At 34.8% G+C, this 25,113-nt stretch overlaps 1 protein-coding gene across 1 annotated transcript; it reads left to right on the top strand.

Moving 5' to 3' along the window:
• Positions 1-11,572: 11,572 nt before the first annotated feature.
• Positions 11,573-23,422, top strand: Commd8 (COMM domain containing 8). Its single transcript, XM_076864669.2, has 5 exons — positions 11,573-11,678; positions 15,259-15,414; positions 18,795-18,947; positions 21,325-21,480; positions 22,525-23,422. The coding sequence occupies exons 1-5, from the start codon at positions 11,613-11,615 to the stop codon at positions 22,543-22,545; spliced, it is 552 nt and encodes a 183-aa protein (XP_076720784.2). The 5' UTR covers positions 11,573-11,612; the 3' UTR covers positions 22,546-23,422.
• The last annotated feature ends 1,691 nt before the right edge of the window (positions 23,423-25,113 follow it).

Here is a 25,113-nt window from a genome sequence, read left to right as displayed (position 1 = left end):
TAAATGTCAGTCTAAAAATACCTTCATAGAAACATCTAGACCAAATATCTGGTACTGTGGTCTAATCAAGTTGACATAAAATTTGCCATCACGGGTGTGTACACAGATATTCTTTGAAACTATAAATATACATTAAAATAAAAACAAAATCAACATCATTTTTTTGCTTGAAAACTGGGATTATAATTTGGAATATAACCTCCTTGGGTTGGCCAGAACAGTTGTGAAAGCCCCTGTGAACAAATAAAAAAAAAAAAAGTGATGACTTAAAAAATGCCCAACAAAGGCCCTTTGTAATAGAACACAATGAAGTATATAAGGTGAAGGGCAACGTGTAAGCTGGTCCTCTTTGTTCTCACTTCCCTGGTCATACAGTATCAATCTCCTGTTGATTACAAAGGTTGCTAAAAGTTCAGGACATTTGCTGAGGTGTTAATTAAGGGAAGAATTTAGAAAATGTCCTAAGAGTTGCCTTTGTCTGCGAGAGTGGAGAGGCAGGGAGGAGGGCTATCCAGACACCACCAATCCCGCCACTCCTGGCAGCTGACAGTTTTTCCGTGCTTGAAACGGCTTCTGCTGGCACAAGCTGGTATTCACTATTCCTTTAAAACCTTATTGTCTAAATCCACCCAGGGGATAATGTTTAATGTTCAGACTAATTTGGACCATCTGTCATCTAGAAGACACATTTACTGCACCCACAGTTAAGTGCAGAGCAAGGCAAATGGGAATTTCTCTGTTCATCAAAATAATGTTCCTTAAAAGTGATGTGTGTATTGAAGTTCCATTAAATCAAATTTTATTTCAAATACCCTAGAGAAGTTCATTCTTAAAGGAGCCCAATGATGAATAATTTTACAATTTTAACTTTCTTATGTTCCTTTTTTATACGCAGCCAATAATTAGGTGCAGTGTACAACACAGACTGCAGTACCTTAACAGGTTACCACTGTTCACATAAAATCCTCTTGCCATCATTACCATATGACCTTTATTGAAATTCTTTAAAATGCTTCCTGTGTATACATTCTATTAAGCCAGCTTTTACAAAGGGTAAGACACAGCGCTTATCCTTTTCTATGCTCTCAATTTACATAGTTTATGCTAATATTCCTTTGATTTGGGGGTAATATTTGTTCAAATAAAAAAGAGTCAAATAAAGTGAATTTAACAAGAATGAATGCACAAAGGTGTCTGTATTCTTCATCTGCGTTAATTTTTAACACTTACTATCTAGAGCATACGTCACAGTTTGTACTCATTCTCCCTGTATGCCCACATGTGACAAAGGGATAGCTTTACCACTATCCAAGGAAGTCAAGACATGCTTAATTTTATTCATTGATTTGCTGCTAATATTAATGTTATAGTGAACATTCAAGTCTGAAGGGGACTTGACCTCTAGTGACTTTTGAGGGCCTCAGTTTCCTAAGAAGAGGTTGGATTAGATGCCTTCCAAGGTTAGTTTGGCTTCTAACACTGTAATTACCTGACCTAGTTCTTACTTCCTCTTGTTCTCCTCTATAATTTAGCAACAATGTCAGCAGAAGGGCTATCTTAGGAAATTCTACCTACTTGACCATGGATCTAAATATTCCTCATATATATAAAAATGTCTTTATTCTTGACTTCAAATTTTGGTTTAAAATTTTTCTTATTTTTAGGTGCATGCTAACATTGGATTTTTATTACCTGTCTTTTTGATTTGTATGTTTTTTTTCCAACTAAATTGCTGGGTTTATGCATTTCTGTCTATATTTAGCCCAAATTTCAAATCCTGCTTTTCCTTTACCTTAATGTCTCTTTTCACCCTGATAGTGAGTTCCCGTCTTCTGAAATTTGGGCTACATTATCATGTGACTTTTTTTGCTTTTAATTTTCATTTTATTTTGAAACATAACCAATCTAGAAAAGTACAAAGGGTACAAAACAAATATGTATTAGTCTACATTCAGAATGAAGTATAATTACCACTTTGAATTATGTGCCTTCAGTCTCCTTTCTTTGATAAACTATTACAGCACTAAAATCTTTTTCAACACTATTTCGAGTCTCATTTCCAGAAGCCACATAGACATATGTAACCTTTTAGATTCTTTTTTTTTAAATTCTTTTTTTTTTAATACACAAGTTTCTTGGTTTTTTTTTTTTTTTTAACTTGAACTAATGTGCATGACTTTTACAGGGCTTGCCAATATGTAGTTCCATATTTTCTTTAACTGAACATTATTTTAAGATCTATTCTAATTTTTTTGGTGAATAAGTTCATTTCTGTTAAGAGCATACAACTTACCATTGTGTGACTGTTATTTCATTTATTATTTTTTAAATTTACTTATTTGTTCTAATTTGTTATATATGAGAGCAGAACTCATTTCAATTCATAATATTCATATAGAGTACAATTTTTCACGTCTCTGGTTGTACACAAAGTAGAGTCACACCATTTGTATCTTTATACATATACTTAGGGTAATAATGTCCATCTCATCCCACCATCTTTCCTACCCCTTGCCCCCTCTCTTCCCCTCCTTCCCCTTTATCCTATTTAAAGTTTCTCCATTCCTCCCATGCTCCCCAACCCCATCTCCATTAAGGATCAGCATCTTCATATTAGAGAAAACATTAAACATTTGGTTTGGGGGGATTGGCTTACTTCACTTAACATAATATCCTCCAAGTCTATCCATTTATTTGCAAACGCCATAATGTTATTCTCTTTTAATGCGGAGTAATCTGTTGTGTATATATAACACATTTTCTTCATCTATTAATCAACTGAAGGGCATCTAGGTTGGTTCTAAAATTTAACCATTGTGAATTATGCTACTATAAACATTGATGTGGCCTTGTTACTATAGTATGCTCTTTTTAAGTCCTTTGGGTATAAACTGAGTGGGATAGCTGGGTCAAATGATGGTTCCATTCCCAGTTTTCCAAGGAATCTCCATACTGCTTTTCATGTTGGTTGCATCAATTTGCAGACCCACCATCAATGTATGAGTGTGCCTTTCTCTCCACATCATCAACTAACATTTATTGTTGTTTGTATTTTTAATAGATACCATTCTAAACTAGAGTGATATGAAAGCCTCTTCAACAAATGGTGCTGGGAAAACTGGAAATCCATATGCAACAAAATGAAATTAAGCCCCGATCTTTTACCATGCACAAAACTCAAAGTGCATCAAGGATCTAGTAATTAAAACAGAGACTCTGAGCCTAATAGAAGAAAATGTAGGCCCAAATCTTCATCATGTTGGATTAGGCCCCCACTTCCTTAATAAGACTCATATAGCTCAAAAAATAAAATCAAGAATCAATAAATCAAACTAAAAAGTTTCTTCTCAGCAAAAGAAACAATCAGTGAGATGAATAGAGAGCCTACAGAATGGGTGCAAATTTTTACTACATGCACATCAGATAGAGAACTAATCTCTAGGATATTTAAAGAACTCAAAAATCTTAACACCAAAAAAACAAATAACCCAATCAATAAATGGGCCAAGGAACTGAACAGACTCTTCTCAGAAGATGATATACAATCAATCAGCAAGTATATGAAAAAAAATGTTCAACACCTCTAGCAATTAGAGAAATGTTACTTCATTTATAATGGTATAATATGAACAATACTGTATAGTTCTTGGTTCCCAAAAAAATCTCTTCTACTACGTTATACTTTTTTTTTTAATTTCAAAGATATTTTAAAATGATTAATTTTCCCAGGAAGTAATATCAACATTAAACAACTAAAATGATAAAATAACTTCACGTATCAATGAAAAAGATGGTAAATTGGCAAAAATCAGAAACTATATAAGTGAAGACATAGACATGAATGAAAACAGGAATTACTGGGTTAAACTAATTAATGGTGAAAACAATGAAGTGTTCAAGTTGAAAATAATCATAGTAGAAGCTTTATAAGGAAGAAGAAAAGGATTGAAGATAGGTTATGGGACCAGAACTTCTAAAACAAAACCAAAAAAAAAAAATGAAAGAAAAAGGGAAAGGGAAGGGCAAGGGAGGTCAGGGAAAGGAAGGAGAAAGAAAAGGTACCTTGATGATTTCTGGAATAAAACCAGAAGAAGTCTTCCCAAACTCCAACACGTTCCAACTTCATGCTGCCCATCAGAACAAGTACAGGCCAAACTTCTCTTTGATGTGAAATCAGGCTGGGATAATACATTAAGAAGGTAAGAGATCAGAAATTAATTTGTAATGGATCTCACCAACAGGCAACAGACTAGAAGGAACCTTTTAGACCAGCTGGGCATTGCAGTGGTAAGTAAGCAGTATCCTCAGTGGCAGCAGAGGAGGTGGGGGATGTGCGTTTGGGACTTCCCTTAGGAGGAAGAGGGTATAGAAATAAGTTTCCTTTTTCTCATAAAAACCAGGCTATGCAGGGAAAACTGGAAAATATTCTATTTCTGGAAACTTCCTGAGTCCTTCCCTAGTTTTCTTCTTCCATTCTCCCAAGGATAAAATGCCCAGTGCTAAACTTTGCTGCTGAGATCTCATTGTTGAGGCATTTCTTTGGCAACCTTCCTGGACTTGATCTTACCACCCTCCATGCTGCAAAATTACCTACTCATTTGACTTTTGACCTAGTGTGCCTTAACATTCCTCAGCTTGACTAAACTCTAAACAGACTTCCTCCTTGACTCTAAGCCCCTAATCTCCCTTTTCACAGAGCACCTTTAGAAAACCTATAATTATGAATACATTCTATGCATTTTTGAGATGTAAGTATTTTCAAATTGTCTCTTATCATATTTAGGACTTGCCCAAGAATATTTCAGCCTTCTCTTTGAAATGTAATCATCAAAGGAGAGAGCAAGCCTATCTTCCAGTTTTTTTGTTTGTTTGTTTGTTTGTTTTGGAAAGGTAGCAGCTTAACTTCCATAATTTCCATGGGCACCTTGCTTCAAGTTTGTGAAACTACCTCATGTAAGAGAGAGATGAGGAAGTTTTCTTATGGTAAAACCAATGAGTAAAACACAACTATCTTGTGTTCTCCCAATCCCAACACAAAATCCTCCTGTCCTTTGTTTCAGTGGAGCTGAGTTCAGACTGAGTTCCAGCTGCCATATCCTTGAATAGAATCTCCCTGTTTAAGGACACTTTCGATTTTCTACCCAAACCAAGACTCTTATTTCACAATGTTTCTTCAAATCTAATGTCAGAAGGAAAGTAATTTAAACTATATGAATTAGCAAGATTCATTCTTAAGCATCCCAGTGACTTTCACTTTTTTTTTTTTTTTTTTTTTTGGTACTGAGGATTGAACTCAGGGGCACTAGACCACTGAACCACATCCTTAGACCTATTTTGTATTTATTTAGAGACAGAGTCTCACTGAGTTGCTTAGCAACTCGCTTTTGCTGACACTGATCCTCCTGCCTCAGCCTCCTGAGCCACTGGTATTACAGGTGTGCACCCCTGTGCCTGGACGACTTTCACATATTTTAAAACAGTTATTAATTCACACGAACTTCTACGTCTTTTCAATCAATGTAACAGCAAATAATCTAAATATTTCACATAGTTGTGCAGAAATATTTGGGGTCAAGGAGATAATTTTTGGACCATCTTTCAAGGTTTAAGCCCATGTTTCTGAATTTTTGCTACATACTAGAATTATCTGGTGAGCATTAAAAAATGCTGCTGGATTCCATCCATAGGGCTGTTACTTTATTGGTCTAGTTATCAGTTGGTCATAAGGATTTTGAAATGCTCCTACTTGATTTTAATTTTCATTCAAAGTTGCATATTACTAAGATTTTCAGTTTCTTTTCTTTTTTTCATTTTAATCACCTCTTCTGTTACTGAATTCAGCAAACATTTATGGGGAGTCCACTTTTTGTCTATATCCTAGAATGAATATGTCGTGGCTCACTTCAAGGAGCTCTCAGAACAACAAAGGAGGAAGACTGTAAATAACAGCAACGTAATAAGAACTACAGTAGAAATTCATTCAAAGAGTTATGGAAACACGGGCAGCAATTAAAATTCACTGGGGATGGCTTCTGACTTCATTAGATCAACTAGTTGTGCTTGGAGAGTGCTGCTGAGAACAGAGGCAAGATGCCAGGTAAAGTAAACAATTGGAAAAAGTCAAGGGAGCAGAAAACCACCATTCTCTTTAAAATTCTCAAGGCCTTTGTTACTGCTGCCATGGCTGTTGTGCATTAGTCTAAGCTGACCACGCCTCTTGGTTAGTAGGGGTCACATTCATATTTTCCAGGTCTTCTTTATTTTCTACAAAGTTTGTCCAATCAATGGATTTCAACACTGATTTACATTAATGTCATCAGGGGTGTTTTGTACAAACAACAAAATAATACTGATGTTCTACCCTCCAAGAGAGTTTGGGGGTGGAGGGAGGTAGGGCTAAAACTTGTTAATTTTGAGAGCCTCATATGTGATCAACCATATGCAGGCATGTGGGGCATGGTAGTGTCCTCAAACTGAATTGTGATGGTGGCACTACTAATACACATTCAAAAGGTCTCGAAACTACTTTAGGTGGGTAGGTCATATGTTATGTAAATCATAAAGCTGTTTAAAAAACAGAAATGTAGCATGTTAATGTGAAAAATCAATCACTCAAAAATTCCCTGGGTTGACTAATGTGCTTCTTTGATTAAGAAGCACTGGCTGACATCCTAACAGCTCACAGATGTGTAGGGTCTCAGTACAGTGATTAAAAGGAGTGGCAACTGAGGAGGGCGGATTTCCAATCACAGAACCTTCACAGAAAGACTAATTGAGCACTTGACATGCCATATCAAAGAATGACAACCCCTGAGGATACAGGCGTGGATTACCTCTTAGGTCCAAAATTGCAACTCACTCAAGTATTTCACATTAACTGAGCAATTTCAGAGCTTTGAATACATTGTATTCTTTAGTGCTACACTGAAATAACTGCTATGTGTTCTCTAGTGCACCTTTAAAATAAAAATATCTATTCATCTCAAAGATCTTTTTAAGGAAGATCTCAGGTGGTTCAAACTACAAGAATAGTATTTTTTTAAACAAAAATAATGAAATAAGGAGTTGTTAACATTTCTTAATTATATATAAAGCTCTAAACGAAAGACAAAAGCCTTCAGTTTATTAAGTTCACCCACCAGATGAAATGAGACACTTATCCAACTGTCTTCTATGCAGTTGTTTTTATAGGCAACCAAACATGCCTAGGTTTATACAGACAAGATAAAACTCCTTCCAATTCTTTGCCAACTGGTCAATCATAACCTCTTTCAATGCAATAAAACCAAAGACAATGTTACATTTCATTACATCTTGCATGGTTATAATATATGGTTCAAATGGTTATACACTTATTTGAACTTTAAGCCCCTTCCTCTCAACAATTTATGAACAGGAATAATTTTATATAGATTGCAGTGCACCAATGAATCAAATACATAACACCTATATTACAAAACATCTAATTAAAGTGAACAAATCAGTCAACTTCAAGTTATAGCATAACCTGGAAAGCAAGTTTCAACTGAGAAAACAAATATGGAAAGGTACATTTTTAAAAATTTAAGAGTTAAATAAACTCTGACTGAAGAATAAATATCTTTTTTTTTTTTTTTTAAAGAGAGAGTGGGAGAGAGAGAGAGAGAGAGAGAGAGAGAGAGAGAATTTTTTCAGTATTTATTTTTTAGTTCTCGGTGGACACAACATCTTTGTTTGTATGTGGTGCTGAGGATCGAACCCGGGCCGCATGCATGCCAGGCGAGCGCGCTACCACTTGAGCCACATCCCCAGCACCTAAATATCTTTTTTTATTCCTAGAACATTTGTCAGAAATTATAATTATTGAAGCTAATGTTGTCTGTTCAGAGATAGTCAAAACATAGTGCCCCAGAATTTGGGGACATAAAAAGGTTTGTCATTTGCAATTAACTAGTAAAATTCAGCTCATAATGATGAGGAGCAATAATTCCCAAAGTAACCTTCTGGATCCGAAAGCCCTCACATTTGCTGAATCTTAGTCAAGAGTTTGTATAAAATACTTATGAAGGTATGATATCTTGTCAAGAGGAAAGTACAAGAAACAGGTTTTCCTGCAGTCAAGAGGAAAGGATACTTCGTTACTTTTTTTTAACCAGAAATAGCCTTATAAGGACAAAGGACCATTAGGTCACCTCACCACAATTTAAAGAAAATATATTTTATGTTTATTCCATTTTCGTTCATTCAGTCCTAGTCACTGAGCATCCTTTAGATAGTTGGGTTAATTAAAAGAACTCATGGATTAAGAAAGAGCACTTTGGCTGGGGACAGTGGTACATGCCTGTAATCCCAGTGGCTCAGGTGGCTGAGGTAGCAAGGTGCTAAGCAACTCAGTGAGACTCTGTCTCTAAAGAAAATACAAAATAGGGTTGGAGATGTGGTTCAGTGGCTAAGCGCTCCTGGGTTCGATCCCCAGTACCAAAATAAATAAATAAATAAATAAAAATTTTATGAAATAAAATAAAAGCATGATTGTAGAAGAGACACCTTTATGTTACCATATTTTGTTTCTTTTTCTTCCTTGGTGCACAGATAAATTACATTTTCAAAATGCCTTTAGAGTTAAGCACTGCCATCAAATGAGGTTCTGACTGAGGTAATGTTGGCAGGAAGGGTGTACAGCATTTCTAGCTCTGCCAGATAAGTTTCCTCCTGTATGATCTTTCATTTGCTATCCCTTTCCTCAACCAGTGCCTGTGAATAGACAGAACTTCTGGGGCCTTTAGGACCTCACCAAAATGCCTATACTTCTATGTGTAAGATTCTTATGTAAGTAAGGAATAAATGGATATTATGTTAACTTTTTTCTATTGTTTTATTAAAATAATTAACCTTCTCTGACTAATACAAAAATTGGTTCAAGGAATGGGAGGTTCTTGTAATTTAACCTAAAAGATGTTATTGGCTTAATGATTGTCAGCAGGCTGGAAAGATGGTGATTCATGTTATTCCGTGCTCAGGATACTTGGAAGGCAGACTCCATTGCAAATGAGAGAGCGAATCCAGGCGATAGGTGGAAAAACAGACGCTTATCAGTGTAATTTGTTGTTATGATTGCAGTTAGCAAAATGCTGGAGAAAGGGGATCAGTTCAGGTAAGATTTGGCTGGTTTGAAAGCAAAAATGAAAGAGAATCAATACACTCAATTTATCATAGCTATCTTAATACTTGATATTTTAAATAAAAATTTAAACAGAAAATCCAGAAAAACTAAAATAAGAAAATCAAAATTATCTATGACCCCCAAAATGAAAGATAATACTTACTAAAATTTTGTATATTTCTTTACCCAGGAATCTCTATACAGATATATAGTATATAATATATATATATATATATATATATATATATATATATATATATATACATGCAACATAGATCATACAGTACAAAGAAATTTGAAATCTAACTTTTTTTCTCAATAGTTAATGTGAGCAAATTTACATTCCATTAGGTATTCTTCTACACAATCACTTTTCTGTGTCTTTGTTTTATTTTTACCATAATTTATTAAGCCAATATTTTATTACTATTTATTCACCATTACAAACAATGCATAAATTAATATTCTTACATCCAAATTATTTCATGCTTACATATTTCTAGAACTGAAGTTCTGGGTCAAAGGATATATACATTTCGAAGACTTTATGTATGCAATTACATCCCTTTTGAAAAATTTTAATATATATTGCCAAGAATAGTATTTGAGAATGTATATTTTCCAAACTTGTGCTAGTATTTTATATTTTTTCTTTTAAATCTTTGCTATTGAAATTGTAAGATGACAGGTGTTACTAGTGTTCGAATGCAAATTAAATCACGTTAGCTACAATGTCTGTATTAGAATAAGGCCACTGATATTGACTGTAAGCCCATCATAAAAGAAGCTTAAATAGGAGGCAAGTGCACTAATATTTTATAGAGATGTTCCTGTAATTAGTCCTGGGCCAAAATGGTGTCAGTTATGAACTCAATAATGTCAGGCAACTTGACTCCACCCTATTGCCCTGCTGTACTTGGCCCATGACCTTCTGGTCCAAAAATGGCATCATCAGATAGGAGATAGAATGAGGAAGAAAAAAAGAAGAAAAAGGCAAATGGTATATTGGGGTTCTTCTTTAAATAAAAAGGCGCTGGGAAGAGCTGCATATTTCCTCTTTTGTCCCATTGGCCAGTATTTGGATACTGACCACACCAAATTCAAGTGGGGCTGGGAAATGTAGTCATTCCTCTTTCTGGGAAACTTGACCCAGGTAGATATTTTTCAGCCATGGAGAAAGTTGAGCACCAATAGATGGAAGTAGTTTTCCAGACTCCTACTCACATTAACAGTTACCTAGGGACCTCCTTTTTACAAAGTGTTTTAGGACAATTATATTCCAGTCTGGGCAGTGAAAGCTGTAAACATCTATCTGTATTAAGATCTGGAAAGTGGTAAATACTGTAAGTTAGAGACCTCTAGAGTACCAAGAAAAATTTAAAAAGGGAGAACTTTTGTTCACTACATGAGTTGGAGCACGGAGGAGAGAGAGGGAATTTGAGCTAACTCTTTAAGGATGTTTTTCTCTGCAGAGCCAGATATTGAATAATTACTTTCTCTTCAGTGGTATGCGCCACCACTTTGCATCACTTTTGTTACTGACTTTAAAAATCAGACTGCAATTCCTGTTTCTGTTGCTAGTTACTGTGTGCTTTTTACATGATAGGGGTTGTGTTATCATCACTGAATTTTTACCAACTGATTAAAAAACATCTGTAATAAGGACAGGCAGAAGAGAAAGAATATTCCTGCTTTATGTTTAGTCTTATGGTAAGAGTGTAACTCTAGAGTTTGATGGATTTTTTGCCTTAACGTTAGGCTGTGACTCTTAGGTGGCCTCGATTAGTGATTTTTGGGGTTGCCAGATAAAATACAGAACACACAGCTAAATTTACATATCGGATTATCTTTTTAGTTTAGGAATAATCCATGTAACATTAGGTCATACTTAAACATTATTCATTATTTATCTGAAATTTCATGTTTAACTTGACTTTTGGTATTTTTGCTTCATCAGACAACACTAGTGATATCTCGGATCGTGTTTGTTCTCTACAAATGGGGATGAAAATTGTTCCTTCTTCTTAAGATAATCTACATAAAGAACCTTGTTCAGGATAAGACCTTAAATCAGCACGCTTTAATAAGCGATATATATCACAATTCTGGGGCAATTAATTGTCTTGGGCTCAATCAAATACAGTATATGGTCACCCATACCAGACGGTTTTCTAAAGAGCGAGCCGAAAGTTCAATAGAAGTCTGAGCACAGGCACAGCCGCGTTGAGAGAGACCTGGGAAGCTACCTTCCAGGGAGCAACGCGAGGGTGTGCCTGCAACATCCCACCAGAAGGGAAAGATTCCTCTTGATTACGCGAAATCCGCGGCCGTGTCTCTGCGCACGCGCACAAGGACTTCTGTGGCTCCGCGCCCGCCCCGCCCCACCCTAGAGAGAGTCACGTGGGAGGACCGTCGCGGCGGCGGAGAGACTCGGCCTGGTCACGTGACCCCGTCCTAGCTTTGCACAGGGATGGAGCCGGAAGAGGGGTCGCCCCTGTGGCGGCTGCAGAAGCTGCCCCCAGAGCTGGGCGCGCAGGTGAGGGCGGCGTGGGCGGCGGCGGCCCCGGCTGCGGGGCGACCTGGCGCGCTGGTCGGCGGAGTGCCACCCAGGCGCCTTCGCGGGCTCCCCGGGGAAGTGGGTAAAAGGGACGGAATTCCTAGTGGCCGGGCCCCAGCCTTCTCTGGGGACCCTGGGAGGACGAAGCTTGGGGCGCCACGTTGGCTCTTAGGCTTGGCTCAGCTGCCCTAAAGGATTTCTGTGTAGATTTGGTACCGTGCCGCCCGAGCCCCTGTGGGGAGGCCCACCTGCTCCCAGGGGTCCAGGGCTCCCGATCTGTGCCGGGTAGTGGCCAAAACTCTGAAAGCTTTTGCCGTGGAGTCGGTGGTTTGCAACCTCCTCCTGCACACGTCATTCATTCATTAAACACAGATCTCCAGAACGCCTGCATTCCAGGCATCCGATACTTTGCTGGGTGCTAGCGATATGTAGTGACTTGGAGCCGACCCTGCCACCTTGAGGGCGACAGAAAAACAAAACAAAACAAAACAAAAACTAAGTAAGCACTACCAAGAATGAAAAATAACCAGTGAGGATGGTCTCAAGAGGTGAGGTATCTATTGACACCTCCAGTCTATGAAGAACTGGCTTATTCGTTCAGCAAGTTTTCTGTTGAAGTGTACAATAGATTGAGTATCCTGATGGGTTGAGTAAATCGGGGAGGAGACATGGCTTGTGTCCTGCTGGAGCATCTTTTATGATGGCAGTTTTGGCCTTTCTTTCTCCTTTGTTCCATTTATAGTGGGGAGTGGAGGGGAAACAAGGAAATTAACTTCTCTTCTGCCAGGATCAAGAAAATCAAGTAACTCTTGGGTGGTTTTACAGATGAGGAAACTGAAATGTCAACAGAGGGTTTTAGCAATTTTTCCAAGATTGTTCAGCCAGTAAATGGTAAAACTGAAACATTTGCTTAGATCTGTTGACTGAGCCTTCTGACCGTCCACTCTCCTGCTTTCATTCTATCCACTTCTCAGATAAGGTCCATAACCTTTACTACCAGAAGTGTTGGTGGCTCCTAAATTGCTGGATCCATCCAAAATTTCTTCCTTGAGAGTCAGGCTTTTGCTACAGTGATCACAAATTCATTGTGTACTTGGCTGAGCTCCTCTCCTTTCCTGGGGTCCTACTCCCTCTACTGTCTTATTTTTGCTTGGTGATATGTACCCAGTCACTCAACTTGAAATTCTGGGTTTCATCCTTGCCTCTCTTTTCACATCTTTTTTACTGCTCTACTACCTCATCTTGAGTGTCCTTAACAATTAATGTTCCTTTAATTTCTTGTCATAAACTGAAGAGAGGGGTGTGGGGATGGAGAGTCGAGGGGTTGGGTTTGGTCTATTCTTTCTCTTTTTCTCTCTTTATAGCTCCTATCCTGTTATTGAACTTGTAAATTAGTTGCTTCCCATTGAATGTTGAGCACAGATGGCAGCCTGGACTCTTTTGCATTGTGCGTGAGACCTCCTATGATTTGAACCCTACCTACCTTTTTAGCCTTGTCTCCTCTCACCCCTCCCTACCTCACAAATTACCCCCTAATCCCAAGTCCAGCAGTGGTGTTTTACACTTTCATCCTATGTATATGCAGTTGCTTGTGATGGCGAATGCCTTTCTTGTTTCTGCTTGCCTGGCCACCTGCTCATCCTTACTCAGCCATAAAAGAATAATGAAAGTATGGCATTTGCCGGTAAGTGGATGGAACTGGAGAATATCATGCTAAGTGAAATAAGCCAGTTCCTAAAAACCAAAGGCAGAATGTTCTCACTAATATGTGGATGCTAATCCACAGCAAGGGAGGGAAAGATTAGAAGTTCATTGGAGTAGACAAAAGGGAATGAAGGGAAGGGAGGGGAATGGGAATACAAAAAAACAGTAGAATGAATTGAACATATCTTTCTTATCCTTATATACACAATACATGACCAATGTAACTCCACATCATATACAGTCACAATATTGGAATCCTAAATGGAATAATATATGTATAATATGTCAACCTACACTCTACTGTCATGTATACCTAGAAAGAACAACAGCAACAACAAAAGACTAAGCCTCTTCCTTGCTTCCTCTCCCTGCTCTTTTGCATCTTCTATAAACTTCTGTTATAGCCCCTGTTATTCTAAATGCACTAATTTATTTATTAAAATATCTGCTTTTTTGAAATAGACTTTTAAAGCCCTGTTATGGTAGGGCCTCATCTTATTTATTCCCAGTTTTCTCATGTGTAAAATGGGAATAATCATGATACTTACCTCATAAGGTTGTAGTGGAGGATCACTATAGTGCTTAGGGGTCCACAAATGGTAACTATTATCGTTATCTTTTCTTTATATTTCCATTACCTTATTGAATAACTGCAATATAGTATTTATTACATGAATTCATTTTTAAAATTTCCAAAAAATGTAGCACCTTAACTTTTCAGTTTGAGTTCTGGGTTTTGCTTAAGCATGGGGATAGTATAGGATACAACGGAATATACAGAAATTGGAATGAATTTTAAATCAAATATGTTGGTTGATTTATGATACTTAAAAATCCGATTTATCATGCATTAGCTATTGTGAGGAAATAGAAGTTGCTCATTTCTGTTCAAATACACATGATTTTATGGGGAAAGAATTATTTCTTAAAATGGAGAAGAATATGATCCAGGAGAGAAAGAGTTGGAAGATTTGTCACTAAAATGCTATTTCCAAGTTATGTAAATTCAGATATTGCTTTTATAAGATTCAGATATCTTATGAAATAGATGATCATATTAATCTTTGCCTAGAATAGTTCTGGCATAGTAGGTACTCAAAAATGTTGAAGGTGTGAATAATCTTAAGAGTGATAATAGCAAATATAAGAATAATAGAGACTTAGTAATGTTACCAAGAATATGCAATGTGATTTGCATGTATTATGGAATTCATGTAGCAGGGTAAGGGTAGATGATTATACTTATTTTGCACTTGAGGAAGCAGAGACACAAAACGTTTTAATAAAACTAGCAAGTAGTGGGACTAAAATTCACACTAGCTAATTTTGTTCTAAAACTCAATCTTTATTTATGTGTTGGAATTTCAATTACTGATAATTAAGGTAGATGGAGAGGAATTCAAAAAAGGAAAAGAACGTTTCTGAGGGTCTTCTTGGAATAGAGCAAAAATAGTAAATTTTTTGTGAAAATGGGGGCAAAGCAAAATGAAGATTGTAGAGCTACAATAAAAGACTTCAATGAAAAAGGCATGCCCTTTGCTCATGGATATAAATATGTGTAAGGATCCTTAGGTGAAATTTTTATAAACCATCTTCCTTCCGGGAATATCGAAAAATTAACACTATATCTTTAAAATTATTTAAGCTTCTGAAGGTGGACATAATAAGGGAAAGTCTAGGATTTTTGTAGAACTCTAATTTTTAATTTAGGAGAATAATCTTAAAAAGATTATAGTTCTGTCTCAGCTGCTCTTGCAGATAGCAGGAACGTCTTCCAACATTTGTTTTCTGTGAGGAAGAAAATTCCATTATAATTTTACTGATAAGTACATTTATTTCCCTTTTTTTTCTCTAGCTACTTCACAAAATAATTGATGGCTTCTGTGGTCGAGCTTATCCTCTCTACCAGGACTACCACAGTGTTTGGGATTCAACAGAATGGATGAATGTTTTAGAAGATGTTACCAAATTTTTTAAAGCTCTAGTTGGTAAAAATTTATCTGATGAAGAGGTAAATTCACTCTAAATCTCTATACCTCATAATGAATAATGCCCAGATATTTTTATTTTTTTTTTAAGTTGTTTTCTTTTAAGTTGTTTTTTAGAGCACCATATATATACAGGAGCCATTATCAGTAAGTACTGAATTTAACAGCAAAACCTCATAATTTGTAAGTAAATGGAAAATCTTTTTTGTGGAATTTCTGGTGTTTGGCCCTTTTTTGATTGTTAATTCTTTTTGTTTTGTTGTTACTCTTTTAGTTGTGAAACATTTAAAGCATTTAGAAGAAAATAAGAAGTTAGATAACCAATACCTATGTCTCCAGAAACATGTTTAAATAATTTTTAACATTTTACTTTGTATGTTTCTGGATTATGTGTTTTAGAAATAAATCTTAACAGATAACCTAAATACTCTCCTTCCTCAGTAGAATATGCCACTCTCATGTAGAGATCACTACTCTTTTTTTATTTTTAGTTGTAGATGGTCACAATGACTTCATTTTATTTTTTTTAATGTGGTGCTGAGGATGGAACCCACTGCCTCACATGTGCTAGACAAGTGCTGTACCACTGAGCCACAAACCCCTACCCTGAGATCACTACTCTTGAAGGTGGTGGTCATGTTTTGTATTCCATATTGTATGTACGTTCACATTTTTAAGCAGCGTGTGCAATTATTTGGTATGTTTAAGTGTATGGTTTTTAAATGATAACGTGTATTCATTTGAAAATTGTTTTTGATGTAATATTGTATTTTAGATTTATCTTGTTGTTGAACGTGAATCTAGTGTATATGTTTCATCCCCTTGTACTGTTGGTTGATAGGAATTAAATTTTATTTATTTATGCCCCTGCTAACACTTAGGTTGTTGCCTCTTTGGTTACTCTAGGTGGTGCTGGCTGCAGATGTATTTGTCTCCTTGTACATGCCTACGCCAGCTTTTGTACAGTAGACGTCTTGAAGTGAAATTGCAGGGTCATGGGAGAGCCTTCTTCCATTGAATTGCTTTTGTATCTTTGTCAAAGATCATTTGGACATATTTATATATGTTGCTCACTTTTTTAAGAGATTAGAGTTCTGTTTATTTTCATATTGATTAGAATGAAACTCTGGATATGAGTTGTTAGATGTATGTATGTACTTTAAATATCTCTGTTACATGACTTTTCAGTCTTTTAATGGTGTCTTTTTTATGACGTTCTGAATTTTAATCAAGTCAAGTTTCTATTTTTTGGTGGTTATTGCTATCATTGACCTACTTAAGAAATATTTGCCCTGAAGAGATGAAGATATCCATGTATGTTTTCTCATAGAGACTTGATTGTTTTAGCTCTCATATTTGTATCACTGATAAATTTTGAATTAATATTTGTGTATGGAGGATGGGTTAAGTTCAAGTTTTTCTGTATGAATATATATTTGACTTACTATTTTCTATTGATATGAGCATCCTTTTTCACAGTATTACTGTGCAACCTTTGTGGTAAATCAGGTGGCCCTGTGAGGGCATCTATTTATGGACTCTTTATTGTATTACATTGTCTCTATTTGTTAGTTCTGCACTGCTGAAATTACTATAGAGATAAAACTACACTTAAAACTTACTCTAAGTCTTGATATCTAGTATAAGATATCAACTTCTGTTTCTTCAAGATTGTCTTGGCTAGTCTACATCCTCTTTGTCTTTGTGTATATTTTAGAATAGGCTCATCAGTTTTAACCAGCCCTCCCCAAACAAAAACAAAAACAAAATATATGTTGGCATTTTAATGGGTATTGCACTGAATCTCTATGTCTTTTAGAGGAGAATTGATAACAATATTTAATTTTCTAGTCTGTGAAAGTAGGATATCCTTTCTTATATTTTATTAGTTTTACTCTTGTCTCTTACTGTTCTATAGTTTTTAGTAGGGAGATCTTGCCAATATTTCTGGTATTTATTTTTAATTAAGTGATGTTTTTGATGTTCTTTAGTCTTGTAGATCTTATTCAAAGTTTTTAAGGGTGAGAGGATTTATATGACTCTCTTTTTAAATTTTAATACTTTTTATTTATTTTTCCTACTTTATTACATTGGCTAATACCTTTAGGACAGTATTTGGGGGGAGGACAAAAATCAGTGATAGTAGACATATCTTACTCCTGACCTTAGGGAGAAAGCAAATACTATTTTACCATTTAGTATGCTAACTGTATCACTTTATATAAGAATTTTCAGATTAAAGAAGATTCTTATATTCTCAACTTTGCTGATAATTTTTTAACATGAGTGGATATTGAATTTTATTAACTGTTTTTTTCTGAACTTATTATTTTTTCACCTTCATTTTTTAATGTGGTGATTATCTTTGAATGTTAAACTAAACTTAAACTTCACTTGCCAGAATAAATTTTAGTTGATCAGGATGTATTCTTTTCTCATGTATTTCTTGGTTCTGATACACCAATATTTTGTTTAGGTTTTCTGCATCTATATTTGAGTGAGAATGGCCTGTGGTTTTTCTTTTTCTGAAATTCCTTTATCAAATTTTACTCTGGGCTTATGGAATGGGTTTGGGAAGCATTTTTTCCTTTTCCTGTTCTCTGGAAGAATTTTTGTGACTATTCATTTAGAATTCAGTTGCTTAATTTTTGAATACTTGGAAACATTTTTTAATCTTACCAGTTTTGATTTAGTTCTACAGTAATCAAAAAATTCAAACAGTATTATTTCAGCCCTTCATGGTTTGCTACCATGGCTCAGCATATGGTTTATTTTGGTGAATCTTCTATAAACATTTGAAAACACTGTTTATTTAACACTTGTCAGGTACAACATTCTTTATATCAATTAAGTGGAAAAATAGTGTTTTTAAATCTTTTCTGTCTTTGCTAAGTTTTAAAAAATGTTTTTCTGTCAGTTACTAAGAGTTCTGGTAACATTTCTCATTATGAATGTAATTTTCACTTTTTAGAACTGCCATATTTTGCTGCTCTATTTTGAAGCTATGTTATTATGTACACATTAATTTATTACTGTTAGGTCTTTCTGTTGAATGGCCATTTTACTGTTCTCTGTTTCCTATTATGCTTCTTGCCTTGAGAGCAGTGTTGTTTGGTGCTTTAATTGAGCTCAGTCAGCTTTCTTGCTCTCAGGTGTATTTACTTCCATGCTGCTTTATCAGTCAGCCATTTTTCTTTGCTTTCTGATTTATAGGAATTTGTTAAAACCTATTTGCTGGTTATCCAGTCTCATCTTATTCTTTGCATCATTTTAAAAGTATTATTTCTTTTTTTCATTCACTATCATTTTAAAAAGGTGTGTGATGGGAGGGGGGAACTATGTTACATTTTAAGCAGAAAGACCCTTTCATGTATATTCTGACCACTTATTTTTATTTTTGTAGACACTTCAGCAATTGAATCATTTGAATTCATCTCATCAAGAAGCTATCATGAAATGCTTGAAAAGTAGGAAAAATGAAATCAAGAAAGTTCTTTTAAGAGAAATAGTTGATATTTCTTCTGCACAGTTACAGGATTTTGATTGGCAGTTAAAGGTGAGAATCTGTTTGTGAGTATATATGTTTTTTGTTTCATTTTTTTTGTATATAGGGAACTATTTTTTATAATATATATCTAAAATTTCTTTTAGTTTAGAAAGGCATTGTTCCAAAGAGATATCAAAAATGATTTAAGTTACATCTTTTGTGTTAGCTTGGGTGTAAAGTACTCCAAGACACCATGAACAGTAACAATGCATTAATAGTAAATTTAACTATACCTATAAATCTTTTAAGACCTGTAAACCATAAATAGTGTGGCAATATATATATATTCACCATATATATTTAGCCAGAGGTTTCTAGACTTTATCGCATTCTAAAGATTGATAAATGTGATTCTACTTCTGGGAGGAAGATCTATGATGTGTTATTAAAACAGTAGTTTTGAAACATTTTGAAGATAATCATTATCAGTAGGGTTAATAAAGAGCAATGACAGATCAACTTCCCAGCCTGTATAAAGGACTTAGACCCGTAGATGAGGAGAAAACAAATATATTGTGTTCCTTGATTTTATCTTGACCCTAGCTAGATAAAGTGCCTCATATTGTCTTTGTGGACTAACGGGAGACAAAGTTGGGAACATAACACAGATGGGTTTGTAACTGTGTACATAACTATCCAAAGGTAGATGAATTATATTAGACAAGAAAGTCTGGTTCTGATCTTGGCCCAGCCTTCTTTAACATTTTTATGAATATTATGTTGATCAAATTGGAGAGTGACATGAAAGATATACTATATAATCAAAGTTTAAAATTATTTTACCTGTTATTATACTGATGAACCAAATGAAGCAAAATAAACTAATCAATGATCACCTAAGTAGAGGATTTTTTATTTAAATAAATAGATTTATGTTTTTATAAATATGAAAGATAGGATAGAAATCCCTACTGCAGCACGTATGAGAAATCTTTGGTGGTTTTGGTTTACCAAAATGTAGTTTAACTGATGTTGGTTCAGTATGGTTTGTTAGTAGAAATGCAATGTTTTAAGCAAGGGATAGTTCTCATAAATTCGGTTTTTAGCTGTTAAATCTTTTTAGTTAGTGTAATAACTTTTTAAAAATTATGGCTGCCAAACTTAAGAGATATTTGAACAAATTGGAACTCAGCTAAAAAGAATGACCAGGAATTTAAAATCATGATTTGTGAAATTGGTTTAAAACTCATGAGACCATGTCCCTAGAAAAGATGAAATCTAGTAGAAATACCATAGTTATTTTCAAAAATCCAAAAGTCATGGATAAGGGAATAAGTGTGTGCTCAGTGACTCCAGAGACTAGGACAAGGGCAAAACTGTATTATTTGTAGTAAGATGGGTTTGCATTGAACCCAAGGAAGAACTTAACAACTATGAGTATCTGGAAGTGATTTTAATCACTTTTTGAGGTAGTTCGCTTCTCATCATTGGTATTCAGACATAGGGTGAGACACTACCTTTTGAAAATATTGAGGAAAATTATCTGTAAGGTAGACAACCAGAAGGTGAGACTTCCAAAATCCCACATGTTATGAGTACTGTTTTAGGGAGAGAGAATGGATATATGTGAGGATTAATTCCTCTGGTACCCCAAAAAAGGTACTTTGATGTTGCTTGTTAGGGAGTGTTTTCCTTACCATTACACAACTAGCGCCACCAACCCCCACCCCCCCTCCCTCCGTGCACCCCTAAAAGGGAGCACTCCAAATAAAGATTGTAGGGTTTTCTGGCTCAGATTCCAGATAATTGAGTTTCCCTTTGTTATCTTCAATGAAGCTACAGCGCTTGTTTCAAAAACTAATAATACCATAAATACTGTATTTAAGTCTCAATTTCTGTAGGATACATATACTCTGAAGACAGAAACTAAGTAGTGAGGTAAATTTGTTCAGTGGTTTTGTTGAGTGGTACTAATTGGAAATGATATGTTGATGACATTTATTAATAGTTTAATAGATGGCTGATGATGAAGTAATTAAGCATCTTAATTCGAGATTTTACCAGTATTTTTAGTCTCATTTATCTGTATACACCAATAATAATAATCTTGCGATCTTTAATCTTCTTTAAGAATTCTGTTTCTTGTTGCATTGGACCCATTCTATACTCCTGATAGTTCTTATGATTAAAACAATAATTACAATCCTAAAGAACGTGTAACTTGTTAAGCCAGACTAAGCTTCTGCCACAAAACTGTCACTGGTTGTCCCTGCCTACCTACTTCCTCTCTTTCATTTATTCTCTTTATCTTTCTATGCTTCAAATATGTATTGTTTTGAAATGAGTTTGTTTTCTTTTAAAAAATGTCTTGTTTATAAGCTCTGATGCATACTTAATATCTTCTCTTATAGTATTTATTAATTACTGTTTTCCTCATTTTGAACAGCTTGCACTTTCTAGTGACAAGATTGCTACTTTACAAATGCCACTCTTAAACCTTCATCTAGATGTAAAAGAAAATGGTGAAGTAAAGCCATATTCGGTTGAAATGAGTAAAGAAGAGCTGCAGAATCTAATAAATTCCTTGGAAGCAGCTAATAAGGTATTTGTTTTAATTTTATCATATAGATTAAATTTTTTAAGTTTTGATTGATACATGTGGAGCAATAAAAGAAAAACTTTGGTTTCACTCTTAGTGTCTCTCTGTTCCCTGATATTTTATGCCAATATAGAAGATACTTGTTCATAAACTTGATCTCTAGTTTTAGACATTGAATTAATTGTAACTGGAATTTAATTTGAGGCATAATTTACCAATTAATTGTTTTTGAAAGAAAATTATGTTATTTTTAATTGATGGATTTGCTTTGCTTTAGTGCTCATTAATGATTAATTTTTTTTTACATTGAAACTATGAAATTAGTTGGTTCTGAAGAGTTCTTAGGATTAAAAATAGTTATAGTCCTGAAAATAATGTCTTATTTAACTGGAAAAATGAAAGAAAATTGCTTTTGTAATCCTCTAAACATGGGAGATAAAATACTACATGTAGTTATTATGACAAAATCAGGTTAAGATGAGATAGAAGTAGTGAATGTGTAAAAATTTTATGTTTACAAAGCATTGGCTAAATAACAATAACCACTAGTATTTAATAAATGCAAAAACTAATAAACAGCAGATACTATTGCTGTGAGGAAGAAATAAAACTAATGATCCTTGTGTATGTATATTCCTTCATTATTCCTCAGCAGTGTCTCATGTGATGTAGTCTCAATGATTAAGTCTTAATTATTCTTACCCACTTCTCTGGCTGCCAGTGTACTTCCTGGTCCCACCTTTTAAAAAAAACTGATAAATGCCAACTTCTTTCCATACTCTGCAGTTATTTAGACATTTTAATTCCTCAAGGATTGGTTCATAGGCTCAGAAACCGAATTTGTAGTTCAAGGGTGGCTGTCCTTTGGATGGGGCTGAAATATGTGGAGTAGGTGTGGTGAAGCCACAGACCCTGTAAGTCAGGGACCAGCAGTTACTGTTACTAATTCTCTATCTCCTCTTCACAGACTCCAGAGCATTTTATTTAGCATACATCAGCATCATTCTAGTATAACCTGATATTTTCCTTTCCAATTTATGTTTTAAGGTGGTCCTGCAGTTGAAATAACAGGAAATAATGGCTACCAAAGCTATGAGATGTCACTGCAACACTTGATATGGGAGAGTGAATGCTGTGTGTTCAAGACCCCTGAGATGTATTGACTCTACACCAGGCTGAGAGGGCAGCAGAGCTGAGATTTGAAAGATAAAAGTCTACCAGCCTCCCTAAGGAACAGGAAATTACTTGGTAGATAGGAAATAGACAAAATGAAAGATGAAAAAGATGTAGTTGCAGTTTATATTTTCATAATGATTGTTTTGTCTCATTTATTAAATATTTGAGAAATTTGTGTAGATAAAATTTTATTGAAAGGTAAAAATAGCTTATAAAGTAATGTAAACATGCAGAAGCACAAACATACTTGAATATTGCTTAAAAATTATGTGACTAGAAAAGACATGTATTATGGATATATAATTAATTTGTGATATTTAAGAATAACTTTTTAAAAGAATGTATAAGCTGCATTTATAACTCAGGAGATTTCATATCTTTCTCATATTTCAAAGAAAAGATTATAAAATATAAAATTTCTTAGAGAAAGGGCCTTTATCAGACAGGAAAAAACAAAATAATTCAAAATTTATGTGAGTTTATAGATTCTGTGAATTAAATCTGGAACACACAGAAATGAAAATAACATTACTATTTCTGCATTTCCATGTCTGGTTGGGAGACTGTTCTGATTAGATGTCATTGTGTAGTGTATATATTGTTATTGGGGTATCAGGTAAGACTATCTACAGGTCCCGTTTTGTTATAAATTCTTAATAATGAACTTAAAACTTTTGGATGTTACAAATACAGTGGAAAACAGAAAATTTTTAACCTCAGCTAACTTTAAAAATAAGTATTCTGAACAAATAAAAAGTGTCATGTTTCATTTTTATGTATTACTTTGTTTCAATAACTTTCCACATATTCAGAAGTCAGCAATGCATAATTAAGTGGTGTCTACTATTTGCAAGCTTTGTAGTGCATTAAAGTATAAGGCTATTCTTTGAGATGTCCAGAGGATGACAGGATGATAAGCATATCTTCACCTCTAATCATATAGGTGAGGATAGGCTTAGAGCATTTTAATAAATATGTGAGTGTGATCTAAGCAGTATTACTCAAAATGTGTCTGTGTACTGTACTATGCCAGTCATTATAGGTTAGCAATTAGAAAAGGAGCTTGGTCCAGAAGGGTTAACAATGTGTTTGGTGCTCGCTTCATCTAGACATTTTGGTTATGAAAAATGTACCGGCTGAAGTAAACAGTGAGTATGCTTAGTGTAGTTCTTGATTTACCTTCTTGTGCAAAATCTTAGATCATTTTGGACTAGTAACAGTTTTCAGACCAGCACTGTGAGTACCACTGCTCTTGGGGCTTCTTCTGAATTGCATCTTTCTAGGCAGGATTCTCCTTCACAAGGAAAAAAAAATCTTGCCCTATTTAATCCTTGTCTTACCACATGGTATTGTTCTATTGGCATTTTCAACAGCTTTATTGAAATCTAATCGGCAAACTACATACTGTCATTATTCAATGTATACAGTTTGATAATTTTTTTGTTTTGTTTTCCTTTGACTTATTTTAATTTAGAAGGAAACCCTTTAATGATGCAAAATTTTAAACAACAGAAAGGGCAGAACAGTACAATGTACAACTGTATATATTAGTCAAGGTGCCACAGAAGTGCAATATTTGATATACAGTCTATGTGTATACTCACATACACATATAGTATATATTATATACATTTGTATATTTTTTAATATTTATTTCTTAGTTATAGGTGAACACAATATCTTTATTTTTATGTGGTGCTGAGGATCGAACCCAGCGCCCCACGCATGCCAGGCAAGCTCTCTACCTCTCAGTCACAACCCCAACCCCTGTATATATTTTATTTATGTATTATTAGAACTTTGTATACAATATAATTTTATTTTTGCTGAATTAGTTAAAGTAAATTATAGAAATCATCACAATTTACTAAGGTATTTTAGCATGCATTTCTTAAGAACAAAATTTTACATAATCACAATGCTACATTACTTCTTGGGGGTAAATACTTTAGAGTGAAATGCCTGGGTCATATGGTAGGTTTATATTTACCTTTTCAAGATACTGCCAAACTGTTTCTTGAAGTGATTTTACCATTTTATAGTATGTGAGAGTTCCCATTCCATCTGGCTACCATTTTATTATGAAGTGAGTGCCTAAGAAATGTAGACAGTAAATTATAAGTTTGTGTAAGTATATTAATTCTTTCTTTTTGTCTGTGTTAGAGAAGAAGATGGGAAGATAGAATCAAATTTTGTTTGTCCTGTAACTATGTGCTGATAACATTAGATCTTAAAATGAAGGTTAAAAAATAGAGCTGAATATGTAGCATTTTATTTTATCTCTGGAGTTAATTAAAGAAAAGCATCCTAAAAATATTTAAAACCCACTTAAAGAGAACAGGTTCAAACTAAACTCGAAACTAAACTAAACATCCAGAGAATAATGTTCTTAGGGGGTACAGATTATGTGCTGCTGGGCTGTACCCTACAGGCTGAGTCTCAGCTCCAGTCTGTTTAGCA

This window comes from Callospermophilus lateralis, chromosome 8 (genome assembly GCF_048772815.1).
Source record: "Callospermophilus lateralis isolate mCalLat2 chromosome 8, mCalLat2.hap1, whole genome shotgun sequence".
Taxonomy (NCBI): domain Eukaryota; kingdom Metazoa; phylum Chordata; class Mammalia; order Rodentia; family Sciuridae; genus Callospermophilus; species Callospermophilus lateralis.
The sequence above is the reverse complement of the archived record's forward strand: the minus strand, read 5'-3'. Positions and strand labels throughout refer to the sequence as shown.

Coding starts and splice junctions, on each gene's coding strand:
- Commd8 (XM_076864669.2), top strand. CDS start 11,613: ATGGAGCCGGAAGAGGGGTCGCCCCTGTGGCGGCTGCAGAAGCTGCCC. Junction 18,948..21,324: donor ATTTTGATTGGCAGTTAAAG/GTGAGAATCTGT, acceptor CATTTTGAACAG/CTTGCACTTTCTAGTGACAA. Junction 21,481..22,524: donor CCTTGGAAGCAGCTAATAAG/GTATTTGTTTTA, acceptor TTATGTTTTAAG/GTGGTCCTGCAGTTGAAATA.